Raw genomic sequence first — 23,602 nt, 5'->3', positions numbered from 1 at the left:
TGCAGTTCTTGAATTGAGTTTTTAGACTGAACCATTTTCCTTTGAATAAGTGTCTTATTCTTGTTTTTATTTCAGTACCGTGAATTGAGTTTTTGTTTTATACAAAGCGGCGGTGTTGAATTGCAATTTGGGGACTGGAATTTGAATGCCCACGGTTTACGACACCTCTGTAGAAGCGACGGCAGGACAAGAGAGCCGTAAAGTGTGGTGTTTTGGACTGGAGGAGGTCATTAGAAAGTGAGGAGTAGGTACGGGCCGGTAGGAAAGGCACAGAGACATTGGGTGCCAGCGTACCTCTAATGCCGGTGTAAGATAAATACATAATTCAACAGCTCTGTGTAGTGTTCCAACCGCTGCGAAATGCTTCGTCTCATCCTGCGGCTCAGGCCGTCCGCCGGGCTTCCCTGTCCCCGTGCCCTCCCGACGGGGCCTGCTACGCTTAGCTCGCGCTCCGTTCCGGGAACCGGCCGACTGAGGCGACTTCACTGCGGAGCGGGATCCCGGACAGTGTGTTTGACAACCGGCCTCAGTCACAGAGCGACCCTACTGCGGTGTCCCCAGCTGGCAGGCAGCTGTCAAAGCACGCGCTTCTATAGCCTGCCGCCGCACCAGAAGGTAACGTTCCCTGACCGGTTGCTATAGCACCAACGTTAACGGCACAGCTAGCATGACCTCCCTAGCTAGCATTAGATAGCACTGTGAGATGCCAAGCACACCCTGTCACGCCCTTTAAGGTTAAATCCAGCATTTGCATGAGCTTTGAACTGCAAATTTAACTCTGGAAACATCGTCTTTAGCTGTAAAACCTAGCATCAAAACATGGATTTTATGTCTGCCTGTGACCCCATTTGAAGTTGGTACATTGACATTTGGGTTATTAGCTACACCCAGCGTTAAATATGTTTCATGTAAATGACACTCATTTAGATATGACTTAAAAACGTGGACCCAGATTCCCGTAAAGTAACTATTGCTGCTGTCTTATACGTCTTTTACAATATACTTTAATGTGTTTTGAATAACTCCAATATCTGTCTCTGTTGTTGGGACACATGGGAGTGTTTGTGCTTTCTCCTTCATAATGAGACCACTGTGTCTAAGCTGGGGATCCCTGTTCCATCAAAGGTGTACAACAAAAAATACAAAAACTTAATAAACCTCAATCTAAACTGGACACCAAATCCAGAAGTGTCAGTTGATATCCCTCTACCATGCATGTAAACAGAATACACTCTAACTTAATTGAATAGTAATGATGATTTTGGCGTTATGCTCAGAAATGTTATAACATATAGCTAAAATATATTTTTTCTTTATCTTTTATATTAATTTCATGCCCCAAATGTTATTTCCTTGATCTGTGAGTCAGATTGTAATTCATTTACATATGATGTGTTTTGGAACCCCTCTCCAAGCTTATATCTGTCCCTCCATGGGTAGCATTTGGTATATCTCCTATCAGATGTTGCATGACCTTGAAAAATACCTCAAACATCACAGATGTGGTGAAATGCAGCTGTATGTGGGTCATTATTGAGCAAGGGAATGAGCTGATGATGATGTAGCAACTGCTGTCACACCACCTGACACTGCCAGTATTTGCAAAGCCCCATCATGAAGCCCCAGTGACTATACGTCAACGTTACAACGGTGATCTTTGTCTTTGTCAGGTGGAGCTTCCCGCTCTGTCACCCACCATGCAGACAGGAACGATTGCTCGCTGGGAGAAGAAGGAGGGAGAGAAAATCGGCGAGGGAGACCTTATAGCTGAGGTTTGCTGCAGTTTGTGTGTGTATGTTCTCATATTATTATAGGGAAGCATCCTTATTCACGTTTAACAATGATTCTATCTATTGTAGGTGGAGACCGACAAGGCCACTGTAGGGTTTGAGATGCTGGAGGAGTGCTACCTGGCCAAGATCCTGGTTCCTGAAGGAACCAGAGATGTCAACATCGGAGCAGTCATCTGCATCACGGTTGACAGGTAAGTGTTCCTCCTTAGACGATGTAAAAAACAGACTGAAAACAAGGTCACCTTTACAAAGAAATGTGGAAATGTGTTTAATTCAAAGAATTAAAAGGAGAGCTAAGATTACAACTCTCCTGTTATTTCTTTGTCACACACTTTCGGCAAGATGATGCCTTGCTTTGTGTGAGTATGTTTCATATATCTGCGTGTATACTTCACCCTGCAGCCCTGATCTCATCCCAGCCTTTAAGGATGTCACGTTGGAGTCTCTTAAAGCAGCTGGTGCGGGTCCTTCACCAGCTGCCTCTGCTCCTCCTCCTCCTGCTGCTGCTGCCGCTCCTCCTGCCGCCCCTGGCAGCTCCTACCCAACACACATGAAGGTACAAACAAAATACAGTCAGGTGTGGAGTTGTAGCTGAGTGGAGTAGTGTAGAGGGCGTTTAGAGTCACAGTGTTCTGTAGCCATGCCTGTTGTTTCATCAGGGTTGTTTAGTCTGACGGTCTCCATGTGACAGGATTGTTGTGTGTCAGCTGCATGTCAGAGCAGAAGTAGAGGATATGAACATGTTTAAAGCAACACATAGACAGCACCAACTTGCTTCAGGATTCGTCTCAGAATTCTTCAATGAAATGAAATCTATGCCACGGATATAATAAAAGATTTTATTGACACATAAAGCAATCTACTTATATTGGCATAAAATGTAAAACCAAAATCTTTAATCCACTTTAAGGTCTTTTGAGCTTTCATTATTGTCTGTCTTTTGAGGTTTTATATTGAATTGCAAGAGAATGTTTAAAAAAAGATGTTAGTGTTACCCGGTCTCCAAAGCTAACACTATATGAGACAAATCTATTTTGTATTATGCTATAAGCTCTGCAGAATAAGAAAAAAAAAGTATTTTGGACATTAATGGCTATAGCTTTTGTCTGTTTTTTTTAAAAAGCAAATCAAGTTAATCTGCTGCTCTCTTATAGCAAGTACTTAAAGGAGCAATTTGCCCCTGGAAAAATCCACTTACAGTCAAAGCTGGTGTTCTCTGTAATCGATAGAAGCAATAATATTTGAGATTGGCGCCATAGCTGTGGAGAAAGTTGTACAAACAGCTTGTGGGTTCACCCATTCTACATTTCTACAACACCCAGCATGCAGTGCACCCCTCCCTCTGAAAGGAACAACCCAGCAAGAGACGCTGGAGTGAAATACTACTGTTTTCCAGTCAAGGACATTGATTGCTGAGGCAATGTCTCAGAGCGGTAAAGAATCTGAAATACGACGAAAATATACCTGTGGATCGTCTAAATAATTTTCGGGTCTGAAGTCTACATTTCAAACCTGACGATTTTGAACGAGACATGACATCGGAGGCGAGCGTCTTAGATTGTGTAGTTTATTCTCCCTGGCCTCCGCCAGATGACGCGATTTACATAGTCTGGCGGAGGTTTTCCAGGGCCCACTGGAGAAGCGGATAGCGTCCTCCAAAGGCACAGAGCCAAATTGCATTTTTCCCCCTTCCATAATGGCATTGGCTCCACACAATAGCATGATAGGACTGAGGTTGAAAATCGGCAAACTGGCCCTTTAAGTTTTTCCCGTATTGAACCAAGACATGGCATTTAACCAGAGATTCAAAACATTTCTGATACTGTCAAGACAAATCAAGCATTTTAAAGTACATTGTACTTCTTTGTGATGTGCCTAGAAGTAGTTGTTATGGTGATTGAGTGAGTGGAAGCGCAAAAAGACTATTTTTAGCTCCTTCCCTGCAGAAAGTTCATATATATGCAGTTTTTTTTGTGGTGGTTTCTGTTTGGAAGACCGCCTATTCTGCTGCATTTGTCCTGTCACCTGATGTCCAGCTGGCCAGGTTGCCAAGAATAAGTGACACATCATTATTATATTTCATTAGGAAATGTAATTTGAAGATTTAATCAGAGAGACCATTGTTAGAAGGCAGGGAGAAGATTTAATTTGTTGGCTGCTCTAACAAAATGTCCTCGGCCAGACTGGAACCCAGAGTGTCACAGTTACATCATTTAGGCCCTATAGGGCTCAGTTATCTTGCATGCCTGAACCTGTTTCCCACTAGTTTCCTTTACCTAGTATTCAGACTGGAAGCTATAGAAAAGGCATCCCTGAGCTTATGCTGATGTTTGTGTGTGTTACAGATCACACTTCCTGCCCTTTCTCCCACCATGACGATGGGGACCGTGCAGCGCTGGGAGAAGAAAGTCGGAGAGAAGCTGAGTGAAGGAGATCTGCTGGCCGAGATCGAGACTGACAAGGCGACCATCGGTAAACCCAAACTGACTCTGACACCTCAGTCGTGACATTTGTGCAGAATACTTTTATTATGTAACGTCCAATCTAGTAGATTCTTGTTTTTATCCATCATGTAATGTCTGACGTGCACAAACTGTCTTGTATGCTGAATAACAGCATGCCAGGTAAAGCCCACGTTAGTCAGCATGTCTCTGTCATGTGTTTGCGTGTAGGCTTTGAGGTGCAGGAGGAGGGATATTTGGCCAAGATCATGGTGCCAGAGGGAACCCGGGATGTTCCCCTGGGAATGCCGCTCTGCATCATTGTCGAGAAAGAAAGTGACATTGCTGCCTTTAAGGATTATGTCGAGACTGGAGTGGCAGAGGTTTCAACGCCACCCCCACCTCCAGCTCCCGCACCGGTGAGACTCACCTCAAGCTTACTTTCAGATATAAGTGAACATTTTTACCCCACTTGGAGTAATATTGAGTTTTAAAATGCCTTGTACTGGTATGTGATTTGATGAGCGTTTGTGTTACTGTTCCAGGCTGCAGTTCCAGTTGTTGCAGCTCCCACTCCTGCACCTGCAGCCGCTGCCCCAGCAGCACCTAGGAAAGGTCGTGTGTTTGCAAGTCCACTAGCCAAGAAACTCGCTGCTGAGAAAGGAATTGACCTGGCACAAGTCAGCGGTAAGTAACCAGGATGCACGTAGGCACTGAGATGTATATTATTTGGACATAATTTATATTGAGCTGGGTTTTATTTTCCAGGTTCTGGTCCTGATGGACGGATCACCAGGAAAGATATTGATAGCTTTGTTCCACCAAAGGCTGCACCTGTAAGTGAAGATCGCACTTTCTCTGTATCCATAAGGACTGCATGTTTATTTATTATGCCACAACTTCTGTTTACACTATTGACTTATTTATTATGTCATCAGTATTCTCTGTTTTTGGCTTGTTTAGATTTTATTTCTCAATTTTAAACGATTAAAAATCATTGAGTTTCGGCCATTCAGCCAAAATGAGAAATTTAAAAAACCTGTGTTTAAAAGAGTTTTCACTTTTTCCTGAAATATCAGAAGATTTCATTTAATTTGGAATTTGTGATATTGTGTCTATCTGGTGTTTCAGTCAGGTTAAATGTTCACTGTGCCTAAACTTGTCCCTATAATATTAACTTTACTTTTGAAAACTCCCAAAATGTATGACGTCATAGACTATGTGCCTCAATTTGTTGTTGTAATTTTGTCTGAATGTAAGTCTGATAATTTCTGTTTGCAGGCGGTAGCTGCTGCTCCCTCTCCTGCCGCAGCTCCAGCTGCTCCTGCACCAGCTGCTCCAGCCGGGACCTTCACAGACATCCCTATTAGCAACATCCGTAAGGTGAGCGCAAACGCACACCTGACTCTTGGTGGTCCATTATGTGCAATGACGACTTCCTCTCGTGCTCAAAATCCTCAAATAGCAGCCAGGTGTAAATGATGTATTGAAAGCCGTGAAGCAAATGTTGTAAAGATGTTTTCACAGTGTAGCTCTGTTATCTTTAGTCTGTGCTTCCACGTTATTACCTGAAGACGAGCACTTAAAGTTCAACACAGACTCTCCTAGCACTTTCATCGTTGTCTGTCATGAATTCTGGGTCAAAGTTAAAGTGCCTGTATGTCTCCCTCCTGCAGGTCATTGCTCAGAGGCTGATGCAGTCCAAACAAACCATCCCCCACTATTATCTGTCAGTAGATGTCAACATGGACCAAGTGCTTGAGCTCCGGAAAGAACTCAATGCTGTGAGTTGTTGCTAGTAGATAGAAGTGTAACAGAGTGTAAGACAGAAACCTTTAAGATGATCTACTGTGTATAGTAAACAACCTCCACTCCTCTCTGCAGGAAGTGCAAGCCCAGAATATCAAACTTAGCGTGAATGATTTCATCATCAAAGCCAGCGCTCTGGCCTGCCTCAAGGTTCCTGAGTGCAACTCCTCCTGGATGGACACTGTTATCCGCCAGTGAGTAGACACACATAAACAAGCATACAAATATCAGTGTTGATGCTCTTTGGGTACAATATATTATATCTTTAAACATTGGTCTCCAAACGTGTAGCTGCTCTCCAGTGCCAGCAGAGGGCACTCGAAGCATTTCTGTGCCGTCATCTGTGCTGACTTTGTTTTAAATGTTTCCAGGAATCATGTGGTGGACCTGAATGTAGCAGTGAGCACAGCCAGCGGTCTCATCACGCCCATAGTGTTTAACGCCCACACCAAAGGATTGGCTGCCATCAGCTCTGATGTGTCATCTCTCGCTGCCAGAGCCAGAGACGGCAAACTGCAGCCTCATGAGTTCCAGGTACAACACATCATCTGATCCTGTGTTGAGTTTGGGTTTTGGTTGTAGGATATAGATGAATGTATATCACATATATTTCATCAACCAGCAAATTGAAACAGTCCTAAATGTGTGTTTTTCCACCAGGGAGGTACGTTCACAATCTCTAATTTGGGGATGTTCGGCGTCAAGAACTTCTCAGCGATTATCAACCCTCCTCAGTCCTGTATCCTCGCCGTCGGAGGCTCAGAGAAACGGCTCATGCCTGCTGATAACGAGAAAGGGTCAGTGTCATGACTATAATACTATTACAGCTTGGACACAGTGCGTTTCTGAGACCAACATCTGATGAATGTTTTTGCAGGTTTGACGTAGCCAGCATGATGTCGGTGACGCTGAGCTGCGATCACCGGGTGGTGGACGGGGCGGTCGGCGCACAGTGGCTCGCAGAATTCCGCAAGTTCCTGGAGAAACCCGTCACCATGCTGTTGTGATTGGACTGTACTGCCGCGAAAACTGCAGCAACAGGCTGAGGCCTCTCACTGAAGTGATCTGACCTGTCTAAACCGGTCTGGATCCTCCTGTGATTGGCCGGCCTGCCACCAGGTCACTCCCAGTTTCCCTGAAGGGGAAGAGGCAGAACTCACTCCGCTTACCTGTCTGTCTCTCCTGTCTCTCTCTCTCTCTCCTCTCGCTCTCTCTCTCTCTCTCACTCATGTTCTATTTATTGAGGCCCCTTCTCATAACAGACCAGAATTAGGTTTAAATGATCCTAGAATAGAAACTGGCCCTATGCAGCTTTAACAGTGATGATGTTTTACAAAGGGAAGTGTTACATGTCCAACCAGCGAGCATATTTATCCTGAAACCTGTGTGTGTGTGTGTGACCGTGTATCTCCACACTTTTATCTGGGATTTTGTGCAAATGGGATTTGGTCAACAGGAAGTGCAGCTACCTGCGGGTTCCAGTCTTTGAGTGTAAAGGGATGTGATATTTTTTGTCTGCTTGCAGGCAAGAGAATGGAGCTATATGTAAGGGAACTTTCCGACACACAGAGTCCAGATCTACACACGCACACACTCACACAAACTTTTCCCTGTTCAGTGGCCACACACACATAAACATGAAATATTTAGTGTGTTTTCTGTGGGTTGATGCTAGAGTGTATATATTCCTCACTGTGGAAAGCACAGTGCTGTATATATATATATGGAGGTAAGCTCTGACGAGGCCTCGCCACATGATTTAAAATCTGTACAGTCCCAAATGATAACAAACGCTCCTAAAGGAAGTACTGAACAGTTCTGCCAATTCTCTCTCTTCCATGCGGATGTTTTATTTTGTACTCTCAGAGTAAAACACTCACCTTTGTGAAATATTCTGTATTTCACGGCTGAAACGCACAAAGCTGGTGCTGGATGTTATTTGTTGTTTGAATAAATTGGGAGAAGTCAACCTTGTGCCATAGGCTCTTTGGTTTGTGTTTTTATAATTGGACTTATTGTTGGAGCCCAAACTGAAGCAGTTAGGATTACAGATCACAAAGAATGTGTTTAATTAGGAACCTGGAGTCAAAGAAAGTACTGAGGTACTTCACCCTTTTTTCTATCAGTGCTGCAAACCAAATTATAAAAGTATAGATCTAAGCCTCCTTCTCTCTCTCTCCTTGTATTTTCCCTCATCTGAGCCAGCGTCAACAAAACAATAAAAAATCCAGAGCATCTGAAAACAGGCTGAGACTGCCTTCTTTCCTTCTTTGGTTTAGATCTCAAAAATTGGCACATGTAGGTTCTTTTTATAAAAATCTGCATCATATACAATCCCCATAGTAACGTGCTAAAATAAAGGAAGGAAGAGATAATGATGACAGAAGTCCAAACAAACTACAGGTGGATAGTATACCTGCTTATATCAATTACGGGAAGTACTTAATTGATCCCAAACTGGGAAATTGTGGCGTTACAGCAGCAGGTTATCAAAGCGAATGCAGCACAGGAGTAAAAAAAATACACCCTAAAAATAACCCTGACACTAGAAGAAAGAAAGAAAGGAAAACGTGCATCCAGGAATTGTAGCAGCAATAATAAATAACCTCAACTATATTAATCTAAAATATTAACTAACTTATCTGAAAAGTAAATATAAAACTAACATAACATAACACACATTACAGGGAGGTAGAGGTGTTAATGTACCATACAGTCTTGACATTTGTAAATGTACAATTACAACGTTACAATTTCATTTAGCAGACGCTTTTGTCCAAAGCGACGTACATCTGAGAGTTAATACAACACAAGCAACGATCAAGACAGGAGGGAACGAAGTCACCAAGTGCCAAAACACAGCTTCAAGTGCGATCCGAAACTGGTGCCAAAAGGCTGTGTATAGGGCGCTTTTTTAAATAATAATAATCAGCAGCAGCATCAACAAGATCAATAAAGTCCTCATCATTATGAAAATCCTAGTCAGCATAAACTACATGGTCGATGTCATCATCAACAATAGCATCAATATCATTAAGGTCAGAGGTGTTCATAAAGAGCTGGATCTTTAGCTTCTTAAAGGTGAAAGGGACTCTGCGGACCGAATGGAGTTTGGTAGCTCGTTCCACCACCTGGGGACGACTGAGGAGAAGAGTCTAGTTAGCGACTTAGGGCCCTGTTGTGATGGGAGTACCAGGCGCCTTTCATTGGCAGAGCGTAGTGGGCAGGACGGAGTGTAGACCTGGATAAAGGAGTTCAGGTAGGCAGGAGCCGTTTTTGTTGCTGTTTTGTAAGCGAGCAACAGGGTTTGTATTTGATGCGAGCGGCGACTGGGAGTCAGTGTAGGGATATGAGCAGTGGAGTGACATTGTATAGGTTATTAATGTGCAGATAATGCCATTACAGGCACATTAACACCTTGGTAAAAGGTAACATGTTGCTTTGTTTCTCTCAGTCCAAGAACATTTTTCCTTCGAGCCAGGATTCTTAAGCTTTAAAATAATAATATCATCTTTTCAAAGCCCCTTTATATGCTCCAACACTCAACTAATTTGGTTGTGTAGGTTTACTGGACCACTGTTGCGATTTATTCCAACTCAAGGACTGTTCAGTCAATGAGTAACTCCCTTAATCATCCATCAAGTCTCATGTGTGTAAAACAATCTCCTCATGTGCCCGTACTGGGCCCATTAAATCTGACATATGCTGAGTGGCTTGTATTTGGGCCCTAGTGGCATCACTGTTGGCCAACATGTGTCATTGGGTTGTGACTGGTGAGGAGCACTAAACTGGAACTTATTCGGATTATCACTGGAGGACTTGGCTGACAGATGGACTAGGGTGAGTCATGTATAACTAACACATTTTATGTTAATCCATCGAAAGGCAGAAAGGCAGAAGTGATGGCATTTTGTTTATCCCATAGGTCATATCTGGATGATGTCTTTATCACCAGACGACTTGCTGCAAGTGTCAGAAGCTAATCTTTGAACGTTTCCTCACACCTGGGACAAACTTTAATCTTTGACTGCCTTGAGTCCATGAATCACTGTACACAAATAAGTAAAACCACCTCGTTTTCAACAAGGAAAGAACTGGGATGATTTTTATAACTACATCATCAAAACCCCTGCATCTACAAGAAAACACCTCTTAATTAGCTGTCGTCAAAAGTGACCAATATGCATGAAACTAATTTATGTGCACACTACATTAAGTAGATCGTCACATAATTTTAGTGGAGTAAATAGTGCAATATTCCCTCTGAAATGTAGTTGGGTGGAAGAATACACAGGCATGTAAAGTAATATACTCAGGTGGGTATGTATGTAAAACACAGGCTGAACTGTATACTTTACTCATAGTGCAGTATTGTTAATGGTGTTCCTTCTTACTTTAGAAAAAAAAGAACGTTTATTGAAACACACAGTTTCTCAATAAGGTTAAAAGAGCTACATACACATCATATATAAGTAGCCATAGTAATGCATGATAACAGATGGGAAGTCTTCTAGAACACAGTGAGCAACTTCACAGGAGAAAAACTCACTGGCTGAACGTGAAGAAGTTCTCAGTAAGAAGAAAGAAGAGCAGAAGATGTCTGAAGAGAGACAGGTGAGTAGATTAAACGCATTTTACAAAGCATTGGCATGAAGTTAGTTAAAAGTAAAGAGGTTATTTCTGCTAGTTAGGAGAATATATCTGTGTTTTAGTCACTTTGGTGAGTGAGCAGTTGAATTAAACATAATCCTTATATGTGAACAAAGTCTTTCACACAGAACATGTTTAAAACTTAAGATATGTCTGAAACATTACATGTTACTCAGCGACTTGAAAAAATGCTTTTGTACTTGTATTAATCATTAATACAAGTACGTAATTTATTAGAGGGTACATAAATCAAGCTTAAAAAGCACACTTAAGGACCTGAAAATATCCAACATTAGAAGAATTCTCTTTTATATTATTGAAAATGTATCTCTGCCTGTGACATGTGGTCAAATTATGTTTTTGTTAAACGCGAGGCGTACCGCACTGCCTTTTTTGTGGAAGTAAACACCCGATCAGACAGCGCGTTTTAGCAGCTGGGGGCGGTTTGTTTTCCTACTGTTGTTAAGGCAACTGCCGAATCATTAGCTGTCTTTAACCTAACCGTTACATTGTAAACTGACAGAAGGCTCGCCTCTCCTTTCATCCGATTAGACAATGAGAAAAAACGCCCATGACATCAGGCGCTTTTCTGCTTTGAGTTGAAGTTTTTTCAACTCGAGGCGCTCGGAGCGTTTCCTCAAAAACGCGAGGCGCACAGAGCGGAAAAAAGCGCGGCACTCTGCAAAGCAACAGCAGCGCGCAAAAAGCGTCCCTCTCATTGAAAACAATGACAAAAAAGCCGCCCCCAGCTGCTAAAACGCGTCCTGTCTGATCGGGCCCTAAGAGAGCAGAAACAAAACGGGAAAAGACACTCAAAAAATAACTGCTAGTTAGGAGAATATATCTGTGTTTTAGTCACTTTGGTTAGTGAGCAGTTGGATTAAACATTATAATCCTTATATGTGAACAAAGTCTTTCACACAGAACATGTTAAAAGCTTCCTTTTTAAATTAAAATGTCTCTGAAACATTACATGTTACTCAGCGACTTGAAAAAATGCATTTGTATATTACTGAAAATGTATCTCTGCCTGTGACATGATGTCAAAATATGTTTTTGTTATTTTTTAAAGACAATTGTAAGAGAGCAGAAACAAAACAGGAAAAGACACTCAAAAAGGGAAGAAGGGCAAAGGAACTCCCCATCTCAAGCCTCTATCAGTGAAGACATGTGGATTCCTGAGACAGGACCAATCCAGTCAGAGGAGAGCATGAGACTGCCGTCCTCTGCCTCCTCTTCTTCTCCTAGCTCACCAGCCACTAAGGCAGCCAAACTGAAGGTCTCGCAGGTGATTGAAGAAAGTGTCAGGACACTACAGACCCTTGAGGCTGTAAGTGCACTGGACAACGTTGATACTACCAACAAAGCCGAGAAACCAGCCAGGAAATCATTTGTCAAAAAGATGAAGACGGCAGTGAAGGGCTGCTTTGGCAAGAAGAAGAGCAAGATGGTCAGAAAAGATGAAGAGACCGCTGAAAGTGACAGTGGAGGTTCTTCACCAGACCTGACCTCATTCCCTCTGAAGGGAGTTGAGGAGCAAGACAACTCAATGGAGGAGATGATCCCATCACAAGCTACCAGCTTGTTTTCATCGCCTAATGAAGTGGAAGAGGTTTCCCGAACAGAGAGCCAACCACCAGCTGAAAGTCCTAAAGATTTCCTGGAGGAGCCGAGAAGTTTGAAGTCCACAGACTCTCATGATGGAGCTCTGAGGGTTGCTGATGTCAAAGATGAAGAGGTGTCTACCCCTTACCTGGCAGGCAGCTGCTCTCAAGCCTCCCCACTATCAGTTCAAGTCTTGCCCTTTAAAGACCAAGAAGAACATGACAAATCTGAGGGTTCTGGACATACTCCAAAAAGCCCTCTGGATCCAGATATCTCAGTGGAAAAGGAAGTCAGTGAGGACGTCTTGATCCCTAAGACAGGATCAACTTCCGGACTTTCCTTAAGCTCAGAGGACAGCTGGAACAATGAGAACCTGATCTCCACCCTTCTGAAGGTAAGCTACTAGACTAAGGACCACATTACAAGAGGTCTGAGTCCAGTCGAGGTCTGTTTTATTTCTTTCCTTGACATAGTTTTTTCTTCTATTTATTCTTGAAAGAGTCAAGAGGGGCAGGACAAGACTCCAGCCGTACACCAACTATTCGCTGAAGAACAACTTGGCAACTTGGGCACGAAAACATGTTCCCCCCAAGGACGTACAGAAGAGGATGGACTAAACAAAGTTGCAGTGAACTGGCAACTAGTCATGCCATCTTCAAAGATCTCTGCTGAAATCAGAAGATTCTTCCAGAGTCTCAGTGAAAAGTATGCTATTATGGATTATTAGAAGTGTGTTACACTGAAGTGGATACTCAAACACATAAATTACATTCAAGTGTGTTTGTCGGTGTTTAACCTTCGGTTTCTGTGCTTTGTTTTTTAGACAATGGAGGGAAATCAGCGAAGGTGTTTACAACGAAGATGTGAAGGAGCAGCTGGTCGACATGTGCACTGATATGCTGAAGTTCATCACAGACGGAGTCATTAAAGTCGCCCATCGGTCAATCCTACAAAAATCCCCCACATCTGGCGCCTTCACCCCGACAAGCCCCTTGTCCTTAGAGCACCTGATGGAGCTCTCCAATTGCAATATTCAGAGTAGTTTTGAAAGCTCCTTCAGTCAGGCTCTCGAAGAGGTCATTGGTGCGGACACACCTGTGAAGATTTCAGATGAATTGAGCAAGGCCATGGCAGAAGACATCACCCATGAGGTCAACTCTGCCCTTTCAATGACAATCCCAGCCCCATTGGATGGAGCGTCATCCAACACCACCTTTCCTGCCTGCTGCAAGATGTCAAAAGGCAAAGCAATGGAGAGGACTTTGGCAGGAGCTTTTGCAACAATGAAGTCCTTCCTCACAGGACGGGTCAATAATATCAAAACAAAGGTTTGGACAAGCAGATGTTCAGATACCGACGTGAAAGCGGTGACAGCAGCCGGAGTTCATCACACCCAGAAAAAGGCGCCAGTCTGGAAAAGGTGTTCGAATGCATGGCAGAGGAAAAGAGTCCAGCCAGTTAGAACGGCAGGCTCGAATGCAGCTTCCAGTTTAGCCAGCACTGAAGAGCAAGAAGCTCCCCCTCACTCTCCAACAAAACCACCGTCCACCAGCACCACCAATGCTGCCCGGATTGAATCCATATCCAGTCAGTTGGAGTTGGAAGACCACACAGAGGATGGGGACCCCAGCGATGCGTCTCTGTCTTCTGATTCCTCACTTCAACAAGATCTTCCCGTCTCGCCCTGTGATGCACTGGAGTCGATCGACTACATTGAGGACGAGGACGACAGCAATGTTGTCTCATCTTTGTCTTCAGTCGAACCAGATGATGAGACGAATGAGGCTCAGAAGAACAGCTTCTGTAGCTTCTTCTGCAAGATGTTCACAAAGGTAAGGATATATTTATATTGGAAACATAATTAATATAATAATTATAATATTATAAATATTATAATAACTGAAAACGTAAGAATGATTGCAACTTAAAGTGTTTTCCTTTTCAGCACCAGACAACTTGTGCACACCTGCTGCCTGTTGTATTATTGTTCACCTCTGACCTTCGATAATTACTTCTGTACTGATTTTTTTTTTTTTTAAATCTCTTTTAAAGGACGAGAAGAAAAACGTGAACAAACAAAAGGAGGACAAGCAAAACACCAGAAGACCTCCTCGCTGGAAGCAACTGCTGTGCTGCTGTTGCATTGAAAGCTAACCCTCACCTGAAGCAGCACAATCCTTCTTTCTTACCCCCTTACCCCTCTCTTTACCCCAAACCCACCCCCCACCCCCCTTTCCCCCCCATCTCTCTACCCAACTCTCCATTCTTCCCCATCTTACCCCCTTTAAGCATTCAATAAATGTAAAAGCATTAATTTGGTTGTTCACACTGTGGACTATTTAAAGGTTTATTACAGATTAATTGAACTTCTGGTTGGTTGATAAGAGTTCCTGAGTCAGACACCTGAACAAAGTCCTGTTAGCGAGCACTACTTTTACAGCCATTGGCAGCAGGGATTGAACCATATGATTACTTAAAGTCTTCTTTCCTGTAGGTTTTTCATATTCACGGTAAAACAAAAAGGCAGATTATTTCCATGAAGGTTTCTTAATTTAACTTAATTTACAGAGATTTAAAACAGATAAAAACATCAAAACCTCATGATTGAGAAGTTGTAAATGTTTTGCAGTTTTGTTTCTCAAATAATGTATTTACTGAGGCTCAGTGGTAGAGTCGGTCGTCTTTCAATCAGAAGGGCGGAGGTTCAATCCTCAGCTCCCTCAGCGTACATGTTGAAGTGTCCTTGGGCAAGACACTGAACCTGCAACGTGCCGGCGGACGACCCAAATGCAACACACAGACAACCAGGTACAGTTCACAGTGTCTTTTACTTAAAAGCTTCAGGCAGAGATACAAGCTGACAGGAAACACAGTAAACAGCAGGCACAGACGTAATCCCTGTATTCTCTCCACGGAGATAATGCGTCGTGGAGAAAAATCCACCACTGATGTGGTAAAACAACACACACCTCAAACTGGCAGAGAAACAGGAGGACTGAACAAAGTCTTGTAGTCTGGTACATAAGGCAGGGTATTTTACCGGGTAGCAGGCGAAAGAGAAGAGTCGGGGACAGGCAGAGTCGGCAACAGGTAATCCAATCGGGAAACGCTGGAGGATCTTGCATCAGAATGTCGAAGAACAATCTGGCAATGAGTGTGAGTGAAACCGGAGTCTTTATAGTGGCAGAGTGATTGCAGCCAGGTGTGTGTGCTGATGAGAAGACAGGTGTGTGTGATTGTCCTGATTGAAGCAGAGCAGAGGGAAGCTGATGCATGGCCGAGGCAGAGAGTGAATGAATGAATGAAACGAGGAAATGGAAACTGTGACAGAACCCCAAATTGCCCCCGGTGGCATAGCCATCTCTGCCATCAGTGTATGAATGTGTGTGTGTAAAAGCACTTTGAGTGGTCGCAAAGCCTAGAAAGGCGCTATATAAGTACAGTCCATTCCATCATTTATAGAAAAGTGCTGTGTTAATTTTCTGCTGGTCCATTTATGGATTAGTGCATTCATTATTTTAGCAATTACGTGAGACTGTAGATATCAAAAATCTCCCAAAAATAAATCTATAAGCTTTAAAGTGTGATTTTACTCAGTGAGATTCACTCAGGAGTTTTGTTCTAATATTTCATGGTGGCTAATGTTAACCATCTTCTGATAAATAGTTGAGTAACTTTTGAGCCACTTTTCCACTAGTGGTTCTGTATGACTACATTTAAACATGACACAGATACTGTGAGCGTGTTCAGAATTTCAGGAAAGGACCACCACGATTTAATGCAATAAACACATCCATTTAATTCAATTGTTGAGAGAATTGTTGCTTGTTCAAGGACCTTTATCTGTTTGGCTCGCTGCAGTCTGCACGCAGTTATCTGCACTCAGCCGCACAAAAAACGGATAACCTTTCCTAACACAGTTGCAAATTATATACTCTATGTGTGATGCATGTGATGCAAATTAGCCTTAGCAACTAAGCTTCAATCATTGGTTAAAACTGATGGAGGGAAGCGACGGTTTAGACTCCGCTGCCACGTCGTTGGTGGAGGGACACGTCCATGTCTCCAGCCACCGAATCAGCGGGGTCAACACCCTGCGAAAAAGATCCTCCCTGCTCTCACCTACTCTGCCTCCCACTCTTGGGGTGCTGCAGGTATGCGACCATTCATGTTTCTTTCTAAGAGATAAGAAACTCCTTACTCGGCGGTTCCTCTTCCCTCTGTAACCTTGAACTTCTCGTTAGTTAGTTCTCTCTGCATTCTTATCAGCACATCCTGCTCTGCCAAGATGCTTGTGATCAGTCAAGCACGTACCAGCTCCTTCTTGCCACACTCAAAGCGGAGGCTCAAAAAACCTACATGTCTATTTGTGCTGTGTTATTAAGATCTTTCTAAGTAACCTGGCTTAAACTCTCATGTGTATTAATCCATCGTAACACGGGACTAATGATTCAAACCAACACACCTATTCAACAGGTTACCTTATTCTAAAGCTATCACTCTACAGTTATAGGTGTGTGTACAAATACAAAAGAGGTGAGCATATTATAAGTAACAGTGTATCAGTTTGTATGTACGAGGGCAAGGAAAACACACAAGTTATGATTTCTACAACCTAACAATACACATTTTAAGGCATTTATAACAAAAGGAAAATAATCTACTGGTGCAAAAAAAATGACTTATGGCTACTGTCGCTTTAATTTCTGGAAAATGTCTTCAATCAATATGTCACTTACAGTTTTCATTTGATCAAATTATTTTCAGCATTTTCTGATTCAGCTGTTTGGACCATCACACTGTCAGTCAGACCCAAGTTATCATCAGAGGAGCCACTGGGTTCAGCCGTTGATTGGAGGGGAAACATGCAGAAAATATTTCATCCATGGTCACAAAAGCTAATTGCAATTAATGCCTATTACCTGCCTTCATGTTTTCTCAGGAGTGCTGCAGTTATTTAGGTTACACTTAGAGGCTAACAAGCTAACCTATCAGAGCTAACGTTTTGGAGAAACTTTGTTACACTCTTTGTTTAGTTCATAAAACTGTATAAAACCCTCCTGCAGTCACTTTACTTTAACAAACAGATAATGTTTCCCCAACAGAAAATGCGAGGTGAGAATAATGTGAGAGGGAGTATAAATGAGGGAGGGGTTGGTTGGTGGCTACGGTCAATAGATTAATCACGCATGCCTGGTTTTTTGGCGAACAGCTCGCGCACCGGGGCAGAGAGGGCTGCTGCTCAGTGCTTCCTCTCAGCTATGGGCTCTGCTGGAAGATGGACGCTCCTCACTCTGTGTGTGTGTTTCACTGCTCGGGAGAACGGTGAGTGTACCTGTGTGCTGTCTGAAACTTTGATACAAACTCAGAGACATGATGAGAAATGTTGGTCAGTTTGTTGGTTTAGGGGATATGCACAGTAGACGAATTAATGCTACTTGTTTCTAAATCTGTACATGGATCTAAGTGGGAAAAGTGTTGTTTTGTTACTCTATTGTAAATGCAAGGATTACAGGCGAATATAATCTGCATTGTAAACCTGAAGGTGTATTGAAAATATTAAATATTGTAGACTGACTCACTAAGCTCTGGAGTATTTGGACTAATTTGTTCGACTTCTTTTTTCAAACAGTAAAAATGTCTTATAAAACTTTGTCTAAAATTGTTTTAAATTTAAATTGGCAGATAATGTAAAAACGGTTATTGGAGTGATGAGCTTCACCCAAATTAAGATTAAATCTGCATTCAAAGCCCTTATTTCTGAATTGCTAATTAAACAAAGTGTTTTAATTAAGACAGTTATATTAAAAAGAGGCTGTGTCTGTCGCATTAAGTCTGTTAATTTGAAAGACTAACATTGTAGAAGCTGGTAATCTACACGGAGACAATGTCATTTATTGACAGTATGTTTTCATCCCAGAGAAGTAGGCTGTTGTTCCACTCAGTCTGTGACCGGTTTGGCTCACAATCAAAACTGTCAAGTGTAATTAACAACTAATATGCACGCTGAATTCCCACACACACACACCACAAAAGGCCTGGGGATGACAGGGACGAGGGGGGAGGAGGGGTGACGGTTCATTATTTCAGAAATGAAGGAGGAGAGGGAGGAGTGCTGCAGTCTGCACGTCAGCAGGCAGAAGCAGCAGGATGAAGACTGTAGAACTATAAAAAGAATTAAGATTTACATCCTTCCCTGAAAGGCCTTTTGTAACAGTGACAGACATGTCTCATATTCGTTTGACTCAGTTGCTCTCAGGGTGACAATGAGGGAATCCAGTCTCAAAGCGGTTCAAGGGGATTTTGTCGTCCTGCCCTGCTCCTTCTTCACCTCCAGCCCTCTCTCCAGACTCAACGTCATCTGGACTCTGGCTCGCTTCTCCAGCCCAGAAAGCCCGATACAGGTCTGACTCTCAGCACAAACACTCACAGACACCTCTGACAGGCTCTCTCAAGCGGCAACAAGCTGGCGCCTGAGAAATTGATTGAATCTTTTTAGTTTATATATCACATCTTTAATAACAAACTTCATGGATGCATGAGCGTAAAAACTGAACCTGCTGCAGCATGAATAACAAATGCTTTTGAAAGTTGTTTGATATCTGCCTTCATATTTTAAAACATCCAAATTAAACCCAGTAAAGAAGGCCCAGATGAAACCCAATGAGCATAACTACTCTTTCACATGCAGGTGATTGTGTACGACCACGGACAGGTGATTGAAGACCCCTCTCTCATTGGCAGGGTGGGTTTTACAGGTATGACCATTTTTTTATTTGCTTCTCAGAGAGAGTTCTAAAAATAATTTTTTAATGTTGTGTTTGGAAACTGAAGGCGGAAGAAAAATATGATTTGTTTATGTCACCTCTTGCAGGTATTCCCTGGAGTGCTGACATTGTCCTGAATGACACTCGAGTGTCAGATGCTGGAATTTACCGCTGCATGGTCAATAACCCACCGGAGACAGCAGATCCCGGCATCGGAGAGCTGGTGCTCAGTGTCCTGGGTGAGTGTGACACGTACTGATCAAATTTACCAGAGGAGGCCAGTTCAATGCCTTTTTGATACACTGGGAATAACAGATGCATGTTTGTGTTTTGTTTGTTTTTTTGCCATTTGCAATGTCAGACTCTGTCAATTGTCAGAGAGTATAGGCGGAGCTAAGTGGCTGCACTTCCCGTTTCTGTAAGCATTGCGAGTAGACAGTAATCTACTATGGCTGAACAAACAAAGAAAAGATTGATGACTACAGATACAATTTCGACGCTCAAATGAAGGAAAACAGTCTACAAACGAAAGGGAGCCAGCCGTAGACGTTTCAGAAAGTGGGTTTAGTGAAAACCCCGGGTTTGTTAACCCTGAAATGAGGGAAACCTCTGGTTTGCCGTTTCAGAAAGAAAGGTAACTTCAACTCTGAGTTGGTTACTATGGTAACTGAGTCTGTGAACCTAACCTGCAGGTTTTCATTAGGAAACTCTGAGTTTCGCTCCGTCTCCTCCCTCTAGCATATAAAACCCTCATTTGACTTCCTCATTCATTCAGCCCGTCTCACGCGTGTTTGAGCGGTTACAAATTTTTAAAAAAGACGTTGCGTCTCTGTGCTGCTCTGACCGCTTTGCAAAAGTCTTTTATAATTATGATTAAAAAAATTAAAAGACAAATCTGTGTCAAAGTCATCATTTTTAGATTTTCCACCACCACTGCCAAGAGCACTCAAATAAGATGCCGTAAGTTATTGGATTTTTTTTTTTAACTAACAAAATTCAGTTTAATCAACATGAATTATAAGTCAGCATCATGTTAGGGATAAAGCTAATGCACATTAAAACAGCCACTGAATGATATTTAATCTGTTTAATATTTAAAATATGATTGAAGTGAGGTTCAGCCATGAGCCTGTCCTGCCTGAGCCGCAACTGCTTCCATGTACGTTTTTCTCCCGCTGGATTGCTCCTAAATTAATACACATTTTAGCTTCCGGTCGTGATTAAGTATTAAATAAATAGACCAGTTCAAACTTGCGCATTTACTCGAGCAGCAGTTTCTTCCCACGCCGCTTCTCTCTCTTTTGCAGCTGCAGCCGTGTTTCTTTATTTTTCTAAAAACATGCTCGTATTCGCTGAACATCCACGTGAGGATTTCAAGCTCCACTGGTGTGACGTAGGTGTGACGTAGGAGCTTTTTACAGTCAGCGTGCACGCACTTGACTCTGGCTGAACCTACTCAGAGTTGATTGAACTAACTCTGATCAGCTGTTCTGAAACCAAAAAGCCAGCAAATTTGAACTCAGAGTAAGTCAAACCACAGTCCGGGGTTAGACTGAGGGTTTGTTGAACCTCCTTTCTGAAACGGACCCCTGGTTAAATCAGGACGTGTGCTCCTGAAATTACCAATCATCGCCAGTGGGTGGCGCTCAAGAGCACAAAACTGAAATGTTCGAGATTGGAACTTAAATTTACACTATGTTTAAAGTTTTCTCTAGTGTGCATTAACAGGCCAATTTTAATTTTACAACGCTTCTGTTTAAATGTCTGAAAACCTATCCACAGTCCCATCAACCTCTGCTGCGCTTTAATGCTGAATAGAAAGTGTTGTTCTCTCACAGGACAGCGAGCACTGCTCTCTGGACTTGGTCTTGTTGTTAGCTTTGTCATAAACTTTTTGTAATAAATGTTTTGTTTTATCATTTTAGTCAATAACACTCATAGTTATAATGTGTTTTAATAAAAGAACTCACCCAGAGGCCTTAAAGAAGGAAAAAACACCAAATAGGCCTTCAAACATTTATTTGTTCTGAAGGGATCATTTAAATGGAAAAACAATGAAAGTCAATGTGATATCAGTAAAACATCTTACAATAAATTCCTGAAAATAATCTGCAAAATAGCATCAAACATCTCATCAACAGGCACTGAGATGCTTACATCTCTGCATTATGTTATCTGTGCAGCTCCCCCTTCGCTGCCTGTGTGTCAGTGGGACGGAGACATTGATGTGGGAGGAAGTGTCACGCTGTCCTGCTCGGTGGCCGAGGGCGTCCCCACTCCAGAGATCCGCTGGGATAAACTGAGTCCAGAGGAAATCGCACTTCCCATCAACATGGAGGGTCGGTGACACACACACGCACACACACACACGTACAATTCAGAATCAGTGTCTCGACTTTTTCATGAAACACAATATACATTGTTTGGCCTTTTATGCCCCTATTACTAAAGGGGACAGTGGATAGTGTCTGAAGCAGGGGAAGAGAGAATGGGGGATGATGCTGTGAAGGGCCGAGGGTGGGAGTCGAACCCGGGACTGCTGCATTGAGGACTGTCGCTTCTGTACATGGGCTGCCAATTTAAGCACCGAGCTAAACTGGTGCCAGAAAACATTCAAGCATTTTAAAGTGATGCTGTCCAAAAGAGCGGGAATTGGGAGTTTTTAACTGTTTATGAAAAAGCCTAAATTTAATTCTGATGCAAAGAAAATATCAGTATAAAGAAGTTGCGTCTTTTTTTACTTCGAAAACAAACTTGCTTGCAAAACTAAGGTCCTTCGACAGGGGCCGCCAACTTGACACTAATTGAAAGTTCCTCATAGCTGCTTTGAAGTAAAGATAATTAGATCCTACGTTTCCCACAATGCAACTGGTTGTGTTTCATTCGATTCCTGCTCATTCCTCTTTAATACCCACATCTTAGCCACATGCCTTCTCTTACAAATGTTTTTAAGCCTCATGCTAAGCTAAGATGCCATCACTATGACATCATCAGGGTGAACATATAGCATTTACACCATAACACTCGTACCTCACACACTTTCTCATGTATTATTTCCTCTCTCTCTTTTTTAGGGGATCTGTCAGGCTCCGTCCAAATCTTGAATGTGTCATCTCAGACGTCCGGCCTGTACCGCTGCTCCGCCTCCAACGATCTGGGCACAGAGAACTGCTACGTCAACCTGTCCATCTACAGCCGTAAATGCCTCTTTGTTCACCCACAATCCTCTCTGCCTCTTTTCCCCGCAGCCACCTGAACGATTTCACCACAGACTTGTTCGATTGTAACGACTGCTCTATCTCCCTCTCTCTCTCTCTCTGCAGCCCCGGACAGTCCCTCCGGCATGCTGCAGGGTGTGCTGCTCACCTTGACCATGAGCCTGCTGCTGCTGGCGCTGCTGGTGCTTGTGCTGTGGCTGCATCGCACAGGACAGGACGGGAGGAGGTGGAGGGAGCGGAAAGAGGAGGAGGAAGAGGAGTGTTACAATGAGATTCGGTACACTCCGTCTCTCATGAAGCGCTCGTTTGTTTGACTTCTTAACATCCACAGGAATTAAACCCCAGCCAATAAAACTAAAGACTTTAAGGAATCTGTGTTTCACATGAATATTTGTTCTTTTTTACGGCCTGTCCAGAACCTCCTGCTTATACTGCATTGCTGTCCAGCATCACCAATTGTGAAATAAATGCACAAGTTTCCATAAAGTGTGTTATTTTATTTCTGTTCTGCATATAAGTTTGATTTCCTTCAAACTCATGTAGCATGCATAATAGAAACCAAGGCACTCAGGCCTCCCTGACTTAAATTATCGGTCCATAAGTGCACCAGAAGAGAGCCTCCTCTTTCCTTTTAGTCTCCTGCCCTTATCAGACATGAGCACTTAAGCCATTACATAAAAAAAAAATCATTATCCTGAACTTTAAATTTGTCAGGTTGGAAAATACTATGAAAACATCTTCAGTGTTTGTCCAATTGATCAACAGACATGATTTGATCTATGAACGAGCAAGGAATAAATTCAGACCCCGGCTGCAGACAGTGGAGTTCAATACGGTGGCATTTACGTAGCAAATCTGTGATAGAGTACCTCTTCAGATAAGCACACTCTAAGTGTTAATCACAAGCTCTGCTAAACCTGAAAGCTGTAGCAGAACACTAAGCTGAGGAAACTACACTGTAGATGAGAGAGGAGCCCAGACAGGTGAGCTGCAGCATAAGGCTGCTGACCCACAGAATCAGCCTGACGTGAGGTGGAGACAGAGCTCAGTGTGAAGGGAGCTTTCACCATGTTTCCTCTGAGAGTGAAGACATCCATCTGCCAGCAGAGACAAACATCCACCTCTGCAGAAGTCACAAACGTGGCCAGCAGGCTCCGTTTGTGACGACTAAAACCTGAAGAGATTAGCCTCATTGCTTTTCCTGGATTACTGTAAAGTTTGTTGCATTAGTGGCAACATATTTAAGTTAATTACTACACTCTGAGGTTGATGAGGTTAATTGCTCGCTAAACAGTAAGTGCACTTACATAAATTCACTT

At 42.8% G+C, this 23,602-nt stretch overlaps 2 protein-coding genes across 2 annotated transcripts; both read left to right on the top strand.

Annotated features, from left to right (window-relative positions):
• The first annotated feature begins 215 nt into the window (after window positions 1-215).
• dlat (dihydrolipoamide S-acetyltransferase (E2 component of pyruvate dehydrogenase complex)) lies at window positions 216-8,012 on the top strand. Its single transcript, XM_069673946.1, has 14 exons — window positions 216-615; window positions 1,671-1,772; window positions 1,860-1,984; window positions 2,196-2,349; window positions 4,139-4,265; window positions 4,466-4,653; window positions 4,780-4,921; window positions 5,003-5,070; window positions 5,516-5,617; window positions 5,911-6,018; window positions 6,119-6,237; window positions 6,415-6,577; window positions 6,704-6,840; window positions 6,921-8,012. The coding sequence occupies exons 1-14, from the start codon at window positions 361-363 to the stop codon at window positions 7,048-7,050; spliced, it is 1,920 nt and encodes a 639-aa protein (XP_069530047.1). The 5' UTR covers window positions 216-360; the 3' UTR covers window positions 7,051-8,012.
• A 10,378-nt stretch (window positions 8,013-18,390) lies between these two features.
• LOC138600493 (immunoglobulin superfamily member 11) lies at window positions 18,391-22,597 on the top strand. The gene is made up of 7 exons (XM_069671916.1): window positions 18,391-18,457; window positions 18,548-18,702; window positions 18,990-19,056; window positions 19,173-19,304; window positions 21,249-21,404; window positions 22,140-22,262; window positions 22,389-22,597. Exons 1-7 carry the CDS (start codon window positions 18,391-18,393, stop codon window positions 22,595-22,597), a joined length of 909 nt encoding a protein of 302 aa, XP_069528017.1.
• The last annotated feature ends 1,005 nt before the right edge of the window (window positions 22,598-23,602 follow it).

This window comes from Semicossyphus pulcher, unplaced genomic scaffold (genome assembly GCF_022749685.1).
Source record: "Semicossyphus pulcher isolate SPU_LCO1_2020_fin unplaced genomic scaffold, fSemPul1.0.p SCAF_10, whole genome shotgun sequence".
NCBI classification, from domain to species: domain Eukaryota; kingdom Metazoa; phylum Chordata; class Actinopteri; order Labriformes; family Labridae; genus Semicossyphus; species Semicossyphus pulcher.
Note: the sequence above shows the minus strand (reverse complement) of the source record. Positions and strands in the feature narration are given on the sequence as shown.